Raw genomic sequence first — 10,274 nt, 5'->3', positions numbered from 1 at the left:
CCCAGCCTCAGTGAGGAAGAGCAGATTCAGCTAGATGCACCACTGACCCACCAGGAGATGACTGCCGCTGTCAAGCAGCTCTCCAGTGGAAAGTTTCCCAGGATCGATGGACAGCCAGCAGAATTTTATAATATTTTCTGGGATATAATGAGATATAATGCTCCAGGTTCTGAGAGAGAGCCTCAGCCACAAGAAAATGCCTCTTAGCTGCTGTAGGGCAGTGGTTACACTGCTGCCCAAGAAAGGAGACATTTGCCAGCTTAAGAATTGGAGACCTGTGTCACTTTTATGTTCTGATTTAAAGATTTTATCAAAAACAATTGCTAATAGATTAAAAACAGTTATTGGAACTGTGGTACATATGGACCAAACATATTGTATATATTTTTTAACTGTAAATGATATTTGTGATTTTAATGTAGGAATGGTCTCCCTGGATCAAGAGAAGGCTTTTGATAGAGTCGACCACACCTACCTCTTTAAAACACTGGAGGCCTTCAGGTTCGGCCCTGGTTTTATCTCTTATATTCGACTTTTATATTCCAACATTTTTAGTATTTTAAAGATCAACAATGGGCTGAGTCAGCCCTTCCCAGTGTGCAGGGGTATAAGGCAGGGCTGCGCCCTGTCTGGTATGCTGTATTCGCTGGTTATAGAGCCCCTGCTGCAGCTGCTGAGGGTCAGGTTAGCTGGATGGACAGTGCCCTCCTCACCCTCCACACCCTCCTCTGCCACAGTGAAGGTGTCTGCCTATGCAGACAATGTGACTGTGTTTGTGAGTGGGGATGCAGATGTCCAAGCACTGCAGCAGACTCTAAATGAGTTCCAGAGAGCATCTTCTGCCAGAGTAAACTGGGCAAAATGTGACACCTTCCTGTCGGGCAGCTGGGATGAGGGCACCCCTCCTGTCCTGCCTGAGGGGCTGGAATGGAACAGAACAGGCATTAAAGTGCTGGGGGTGCACCTCGGAACAGAGAACTACATGAAAAAGAACTGGGAGGGTTTGTTGGACAGGGGGAGGGGGCGGCTGCAGAGATGGAAGGGACTGCTGGCCCAACTGTCCTTCAAGGGCCAGGTGCTTGTTATTAATAATTTGGTGGCCTCTAGCATGTGGCACATGCTGGTATGCCTGGACCCACCCCAGGGCCTGGTGAAGGAGATCCAGAGAGTGCTGCTGGAGTTCTTTTGGAGCGGGAGACACAGTTTGAGGCCGGCAGTCCTGTACCTCCCTAGTGATGAGGGGGGGGCAGGGGCTAGTCAGCATTTTCAGCAGGGTGGCAGCCTTCACACTGTAGGCAGTTCAGAGACTCCTGTACACTGAGGAGGAGGCTCATTGGAAGAGGCTGGCCTGTTTTCTTCTCAATAGAATTGGGGGGCTGGGGTTATGAAAACACTTGTTTTTAATTGAGACTGCCTCCTTTTTATCAAAGTATTTTAAATTCTTGGCAGCTGGTGAGGGTGGAAAGGGATGTGGAGTCCTTGACAGGGCAGGACCTGTTTGAGGAGCCCCTATTTTTTAATCCACTTTTTCCAGTTAAGTTCCTCCAGTCAATGACGCTCTGTGCCAGTTTTTTAAAAATAGGTGTAACTAGGATGGTCCACCTGTTAAACCTTGAGCTCTCCTGCTGGCTAACTGCACAGCTAGGCTGGCACTCAAAGAGGCTTGCAGAAAGACTAATGGGTGAGTTGAGGGGCTGCCTCTTCCCATGGCTCAAGGCAGTCCTGAGGGAGGAGCTGTCCAGAGGCACAGAGCAGAGACAGCTTTCCTTATTTCCAGGGATGATTGTGTCACCAGCAGTAGGTGAGGAAGGAGAGGGGGGTGGAGAGAATGGAGGGACTTTGCTTAAATTGCAGAATGTGGAGGAAATTGTCTTTCACACAATGAATAGCAAACATATATACAAACTGTGTGTTAAAGCCACAGAGTATAGTAGGCTAAGGGGTCTGTTAGACTCCAAGTGGAGAGATTACATATCTGTAGAGGAGGGGCACAGGCCTGTGTGGAGGGTGCTGTACAAGCCGCCCCTCGCCAAGAGAGTGGGGGACCTGAAGTGGAAGATTCTACACTGCATTGTGTCCACAGGCAGGTTTCTCCATAGAGTGGACCCCAGTATTAGCGAGCAGTGCGCTTTTTGCTCAGCAGAGGAAACTCTCTTTCATGCCTACAGTGAATGTGAGAGGCTGCGGCCACTTTTTAATTTACTGCAGGGATTCCTGAATAATTTAGGGGTTGTTTTTAGTAAGGAGCTTTTTATTTTTGGGGATCTGTACAGTTTTAAAATGACAAACAGGTGTGTTCTTATTAATTTTTTAATTGGACAGGCAAAATTGGCTATTTTAAAGACAAGGAAAAATCAACTTTCTGGTTCTGGACTGACCAGTTTAGTGGTTCAGTTCAGGTTGCTGTTGGTCAGCCAGATCAGAGTAGAGTTTGAGTATTTTAAACTGGCCAGTAACCTGGAGGACTTTCAGGAGAGGTGGTGTGTGGGAGATACCTTGTGTGCTGTCAGTGAGGAGGTGGAGCTCCAGTTTTTGTTCTAATTTTAATTTAATTTTTTTACAGTGTTTTTATTTTGGCTTTAATCTGTTTTAAACAGAGAAAAAACACTGTGTTTCTTATTGATTTTTTAAATGATCCTTTTATTTTGTTTAAAATCTGTTTTTAAGGAGAACATGATGTATTTTAGGAAATTTTTTTTATTTCTGCTGAGGCAGTAGGAATCTTAACTTTTGTTGTGTTTTACCTTTATTTGAATTTTAATGGATTTTATTTGGAATGTTTAAATAAAGGATCTTAAAAGTCAAAGTGTCTCTCTCTCTCTCTCTCTCTCTCTCTCTCTCTCTCTCTCTCTCTCTCTCTCTCTCTCTCTCGTACACACACACAGCACTCTGTCTCCGCCAACTCTCTCTGAACTGGCCAAATTGGGCCCTATTTATGTGAGTTGGCCTCACCCTGTGCAGATATGCTGACCCGATCCTGTAGATTCACCCGGTTTTCTGGTAATTGTAGCTCTACCGGGTGGCCATTTTGTCTCTTGTAGAAGCTCTGGTGTTGGACATTTTGTTCAAGGGCACAATCCCCTCAAAATATCTGTCCTCACATATCTCCCATTGATTACCCTGCCCCTTGGTCTGTCATATATATATATATATATATATATATATATATATATATATATATATATATATATATATATATATATACACACACACACACACATACATTAATTCATACAGGTGATCTTTGACATGCAGATGGAACCAGTGGACAGACCCAGATGGAATGAGATGCGATTGTTTTTTACAGAATGTTTTTATTGGTGCAGATGGAAACATGGCATCATGCCAATCCAACTCTACTGGTGCCAGTAGTATCAAAAATGAATGGTTACATTTTGCGATGTGGGGTACTGTCTACTGAAGTCAAGCTCAGGTGGTTAAATTATTTCACATGAGTGCTTTAGCACACTGACTGCACACTGGCTGCATACTGGCTGCACACTGGCTAGCCCCAGTAGATCTTTGCTGTGATTTACTGCACTGCACCTTGATTTTACCAATAGAAGGCCACCTATCCCCTCCCATGCTACATTTCAAATGAAGAATCCCTGATTCCAGCAATCATGCCAACAAAGAGATGATTCCCATGGGTTTTCTTTCTTCCCACAGTATTCAGATGCCTACTGCTGATTTACCCATTGCTTTCATTGAAAACTACATGTTAAAAATTCTAGCATTGAAGCTCTTGGTACCTTCCCCACCTGAAAACATAACTTATTGTAATTATTAATTCCCCAATAATAACTGTAACTATCTTCCCAGTGCAATGAAGTGACACCTCTAAAACTACAAGGTGAAAAATATCATCTTCTCTGAGAAATCGAAGGACATTAATTTATTTTCAAAACTACAGGTGAGAAAGATATTCCGTGTTGTAATGAAAACATAACTAGTCTGGCACGTTCTCTTATTTCTGGAACAGTAACATGCATCAGAGGTACCTTGCAGAAAATCTGAGAGTTACAGCCCTACTGGTGCTATTGAGTCCATACATCATATTGATTGGCCTCAGAGTCAAAGTCCAGTGGCAACAGTAATTCCAGATTCAGACAAAGACTATTGTTCCTCATTTCCTATCACTCCTCCACTGGGAGTTTGTTTCGGGAAAGTTTAGTTTTCATTTTGTTGGCACAGTGTCTGTGAGTTTGATTTCCTCCTGATCCACACCCACCCCCATCCTATATAGCAGTTCTATTAAAAAATCATTTCACACGGATGGGTGCAAAGCACATGCTAATGGATATTTTCTCTGCTTCGCTGTTTGTGAAACAAATCATTAGCATTGCCAGATATAAAGCTGCTTTACAATTAAAGAGAATGAACTGGAAAGCAGAAGAATCTAATTAATCTCAAGAGTCCCATTTAAACAGTCTATCCTATAATCACCTTTGTAGGAAGTTTGATGATAAATTAAAAAAAAAAAGAAAAGAAAACCTTTTTAAAATTACAAACCAACCACTTAACCAAGTGTGGTTTTGACCAACTGACAACTGTCATTTGATTAAATGGGTCAGTCATGTACAAGCAAGGCAAACTTTACTCTTTCTTTTTTGTGGATTTTCTTTTGTTTAGGGGTAAAGTTGGCATTAATTAATTGCTTAAATGATTGGGAATGGAGACAGTTGTCCTCTCACAAGATTTAACATATTTATTCTAATATCAACATTTAATTTTGTATTTATCAAAGGGACTTAAAAACATTGTGGTAAGTGTCAGTTACATAAGTTACACAATCTAGTGTAATTACAACTCCACAGTTAATTTTGCTCAATCATCTTACATAATGGCAATCCAGTATTTCTGCAACACAGGCTTCAACTTCTATGGATCAGTAAGTGAGAACACTACATTATGCTAATGCAGGCTTATTAACAGCTTTCAATTATTCTCTAAATTCAAACCTAGAAGCTTAATTACACAACTACCAACCTGGTTGCATTAAATTGACTTCTCATTTTCATTTTTATTATAATATTTATATTGCAAAGGATGCATCTCAGTCATTGTAATTCAGCTTTTTTTTTTTTTTTTCAGCTTATTATGTTTGCCTCGAGCCCTTAGCAGGTGTAGTGCAGAAGGGGGGGGGGGGGGGGGGGGGGCGGGGGGGGGGGGGGGCGGGGGGGGGGGGGGGGGACAATGAGCTTTCTCCTACGTCACAAGAGTTATCTCTGACACGCGTAAATCTCCCATCCACATGTGTCTGCGCCTTTAAATATCAGAGAGAGAGAGAGAGAGAGAGAGCAGGAGCAGGGGAGTTTGGAAGGAAACAGTGCAGACGTAATTGTGAGAACGACTTAAGAAAAAGCGAATTTGTTGATTTGGAACACTTGCAATATGAGACCTGAAGACTAAAATCGCCAAAATATATATTTCCCAATATTGTCACAGCGCTGGTAAGTTATTCTGAGTCTTTAATTGTGTCGTTTAGTATATTTTTTATGTCTTATGAAGCATAAAACTTCACAGTATTGTATTTCTATTACAATCTGATTTGTCTAGCACAGTAATTAAGCTTGTGTTACTTCACCGAATCTGTTATCAATATGACATGGTCTTTGTATAAAAAATTTATTTAATAATAGTTTAGCTCGTCATTTTAAAATGTAAGAATTCTACGCAATTCGTATATCAATTCGTCTACCGTATGGACCCGGGCGATTTCTGTGAACAAAGTGTATTTTATTAGACTAGCGGTGATCGTACAATGTCAAAATAAAGTGTTGATTTATGTTTTGTATTAAAACGCAGATGTGTTCAGTTCAGTTGCTTTGCCTGGCTGACAAAAGCAGCGGCTGGTAAAAAGCACAGCAATGTCTGCAGGTGTGATTTAATTACTCCAGACGCAGACGCAAGCAAGTCACTTCCATAAGCGACACATGACCTTTGCATACGGCATCTCTTTCAATAAAATATATTCTGAAATGTAATGCAACCAATGATAGTTATAATACTCCGTATATACAGGCATTGCGGAAAAAATGACACCCGAGTGTGAGGAAAGATGGGATCAGTAACTGTTTTGTAATAGATTGCTTTGTTTATTGTAGACGCAATATTCGTCATTATTTAATTGCACTGTATATAACCTCGCGTGATTGAAATAATTTCGTCTCCTCTTGTTAACCTGCCGCAAAAATATATCAAGAGACCAAATGTGATGTAAATGTCCCAGAGCATTCAGAAAATAAGCTACAGTAGGCTTGTCAACAGTGCCTGTCATGTGTAGATTAGTACACGTCTTTAAAACCGTCCGTTTAACTCTGTTTTGATATTCATTTTGACTTTTTATTCTAGGCAGTTTTTTTTTTTTTTTGGGGGGTATTTCACTCGAGTAAATATAACACTTTACTCCTCTTTCTTATTTCACTCGTGTACTGCACTTTTAGCCATATGGAATTGCAAGATGGTATTGACAGGATGAAGAGATCTGGTTAGATATTTATAAGCCATGTCATTAAATGCTAAATTACCAGAATTGCTACAACTCATTTAAATCTAGTGCTGCGACGAACACGGAATTTTCATGTTGGGATATTCTCTCAATTTAAAAATTCGTTCAGATATTCGTTCGTTTTCAAAAAGTAATAAAAGCAGTTGTATTGTTCAGAACGCAGGCAGAGACAACATAGCAGCAGGGGCAGGGGGCGTGGCCCCGGTGTGTCTTATTTTACAGCAATACGTTACAATGTGTAACACGTTAAAGTTAAAAAAAAAAAAATAAATAAAAAATAAAAATCCCAGGAGTAAAGAATAGGTTGTGTAGCCCTTACGTTACCCCAGTAAATTAATTACAAAACAAACGATGCCAAGTAGCAGTTCAAGTTAAACGTATTTATTTATTTATTGATTTATTTAATAGAGGCTCAAGACCTGCTGTGTTGATCCTGTGTTTTATTTTGCTATTATAAAATGCCTGCAATGAACTGCAGTTCATTGCTGTACTTTACTGTAATTAACAAATACTGTATTTATGCAACTGAGAACATATTAGTAGTTTTTCCATAAGGATTTGAACTCACAAACTTAAAAGTAAATGCACCTTTTGGCATCCTAGGATTCATAGTTGTGTTCTGACTTTCTAGGTTATTACCAAATCTTTCAGAAGAATCATCATGCCTGAGCAAAGCAATGACTACCGAGTGGTGGTGTTTGGAGCTGGAGGAGTGGGCAAGAGTTCCTTGGTTCTGAGGTTCGTGAAAGGGACCTTTAGGGAAAGCTACATCCCCACGGTTGAGGATACCTACAGACAGGTGATCAGCTGTGATAAGAGCATCTGCACCTTGCAGATCACAGACACCACTGGAAGCCACCAGTTCCCAGCCATGCAGCGCCTGTCCATCTCCAAGGGCCATGCATTCATTCTGGTCTTCTCCATCACCAGCAGGCAGTCCCTGGAAGAGCTAAAGCCAATATTTGAACAAGTCTGCCAAATCAAAGGGGACGTGGAGAGCATCCCTATCATGCTGGTTGGGAACAAGTGTGATGAGACTCAGAACCGTGAGGTGGAGACCAGTGATGGAGAAGCCATGGCCAAGAAGTGGAAATGTGCCTTCATGGAGACTTCGGCCAAGACCAACCACAACGTCAAGGAGCTGTTCCAAGAGCTGCTGAACCTTGAAAAACGCAGGACTGTCAGCCTCCAGATTGATGGGAAGAAGAACAAGCAGCAGAAGAGGACAGAGAAGCTTAAGGGCAAATGTGTGGTCATGTGAAACTTGTAGATAAACAAACCTTTGTGGATTTCACATAACTGAACTTTGTTACCATGATGACCACCACCACCACCAACAATAACAAAAGTACTAAATCAAGCTAAAAGGAGATGGGAGCTGTGTTGCTCATCCTATGTATAACCTTATTTAATTTAATGCAGGACAAAAATAAGCATCACTTCCTCTGCCTCTGCACAGAAAGGCTTTGCATTAATCAATAATGCTAAGTGCAACAGAGGAAAAAATAAACTCAAGGGCAAGTTTGACCTAATGCAAAATATCAGCTTTCAGCAGCAAACCCCCTCCCCCCCCACACACACACACTTTTGTTTCATTATATGAACCAGTTATATCAAAGGGGGTGTAGAAGTGATCCATCCATCTGTAAATAATGTAACACCAGTCACTTTTGACCTGAGGAGTAGATGAGATGTTTGAGAAACTAAACAGAGCAACCCTGTTTCTAGAACTGTTTTAACGGAACAGAACGAAACAAAGAACATCTGTTAGATTTAGAACACCTTTTACATCGTTTTCAATAATACTGTGGTAGGTTAGAATAGCAGTACTTGTGAAGGGCTGGTGAGATAAGCATCTGTTTGGAAAGATGTAAATAACTGGTCATTTAGGAGGCGATTTCAGAACTTTCGTTTTCAAATTGTTTTTGGAATGTTTTTATTTTCACCCAAATATATATTTTGTACAACTGCATACATTAAAAAGAATATGTTTTTATTTTTTTTTGTGGAAATAGAAAATTGTGATAAACCACCCTACTGATGCTTATCAGATACAAAAATGCCCAAAATGCAGAGGCACTGATGCTTTACACAATGCCATATGTGAAAGTTGCTGTAATTTTGGATTTTTTGGCAACCAACAATACCACTTTTACATGAAGTGAATGATAAAGTAATATAAGCACATGTATTTGTTTATTTACATGTACAGATTAACATTTGCAACACATTGCATCTAAATGCAATGATAGACAAGGACTATGACTTAAACTGAGCTGTAGTTTCTGGGAATAGGGAACCACAGCCATAAGCTGGCAATAACAACAGGGAAGCTTTGGTAGAAATTAAACTAACAAAGTGCTGTCACAGGCTTATTTTCGACAAACGTTGGTATATAAAATGACGGCAGTACCCAAAAGCAGAGCAGTCTTAGACAGCTGTAAGTGATAAGAAGTATTTGCTGATGTTTAGTCCATCAGTATGCTTTTTGCTGATGACATGCTTAAAGAGAATGGAGTTCTCGATTTAACAGCAATAGTAAATAGATTAGTTACGTGATTTTATAAGCACACTTCCTGAATAGTTAATGTATGAGTTGCCGGGAGTGTCTGTATAGATCTTTTGTTTCTATTGTTTTCTAGTCTAGTCAGCTGCCAAATGTCAATATAGTTCTGTGAGTTCTGACTACCAGTAAGGGTACCAGGTATATGCTTTTACTGAAACAGTCTTAACGTTGGTGAAGCTGCATAGCATTTTTCTTTCCATGTACTTAAGGCATTTCTTAATAGCTCTGTAAAGCAAAAGAGTAGAGTAATAGAAAAATGAATTATTTATGCTGAAGAAATGAAAAGGGACTTGCCATTTTCATAGATTGAGGGGAATAGCACACTAATGTATATATTTTTATTGTCAGCGAGACCCTGTTTATTCAACAGCTACATAATTCTATTGCTAAATTGTATGGTTGCATTGGGTGTCTTTGTAACGTCACTTTAAAACAAAAATAATGGCCAGATACTTACCTGTCTATAAATACTGATATAATTTATGTGCAACAATGTGAAATGGATAACGCTTTTTAAATTATGTAACACAACCCAATTTTATTTAATATACGTATAGGGTTCATTTAGGAAATTTATTCTCCAGGAGAAAAAAATGATACATTTATATGGACTGGGAAAGTGCTCAAAAGCATGATTTCTATAGCTATTTTTTATATTATTATTATTATTATTATTATTATTATTATTATTATTATTATTTTATAAAGGATATGCATTGGTTTTAAAAGCTGAAATGGTGTTATTTATCTGAGTTACAAGGTTTTATTTATATGCCTGTATATAATTCATGTGTGCCTACAAGTTTCTATATATTTTCCAGTTATATCTTGTATGTGTTATGCCATTGAAATAAATTAAGTTATGCATTTAATAAATGTGTTTTGGGTTATTAATTTTTTTTTCTTTTGTATTTACTCCCCCTCTCCCCCACCATGAATCCAAGCCTCAACTGCATCCATTTCTCATGAACGGTGATGGGTGTTATTAAGTGGTGTTGTGTTTTTGAGAAGGAATAAATTACTATTTTATTTCAGATTCATGTCATATGTCCTTTATTACATTATAGATGGATTAAAGAAATGAAACATTAACTCTCCAAATACACAGCAGTGTTACAGAATGCATTTACTAAAATGCTAATTTATCAGTACAAGGTGGATTTCCATGTACCTCAGCACTGTACTGCACCTGCAAAA

At 39.4% G+C, this 10,274-nt stretch overlaps 1 protein-coding gene across 1 annotated transcript; it reads left to right on the top strand.

Annotated features, from left to right (window-relative positions):
- The first annotated feature begins 5,304 nt into the window (after positions 1 to 5,304).
- Positions 5,305 to 10,011, top strand: LOC121302152 (GTP-binding protein Di-Ras2). The gene is made up of 2 exons (XM_041231976.1): positions 5,305 to 5,453; positions 7,143 to 10,011. Exon 2 carries the CDS (start codon positions 7,173 to 7,175, stop codon positions 7,770 to 7,772), a length of 600 nt encoding a protein of 199 aa, XP_041087910.1. The 5' UTR covers positions 5,305 to 5,453; positions 7,143 to 7,172; the 3' UTR covers positions 7,773 to 10,011.
- Positions 10,012 to 10,274: the final 263 nt, after the last annotated feature.

The sequence above is a fragment of the Polyodon spathula genome, chromosome 2, assembly GCF_017654505.1.
Source record: "Polyodon spathula isolate WHYD16114869_AA chromosome 2, ASM1765450v1, whole genome shotgun sequence".
In the NCBI taxonomy this organism is placed as follows: Eukaryota; Metazoa; Chordata; class Actinopteri; order Acipenseriformes; family Polyodontidae; genus Polyodon; species Polyodon spathula.
The sequence above is the reverse complement of the archived record's forward strand: the minus strand, read 5'-3'. Positions and strand labels throughout refer to the sequence as shown.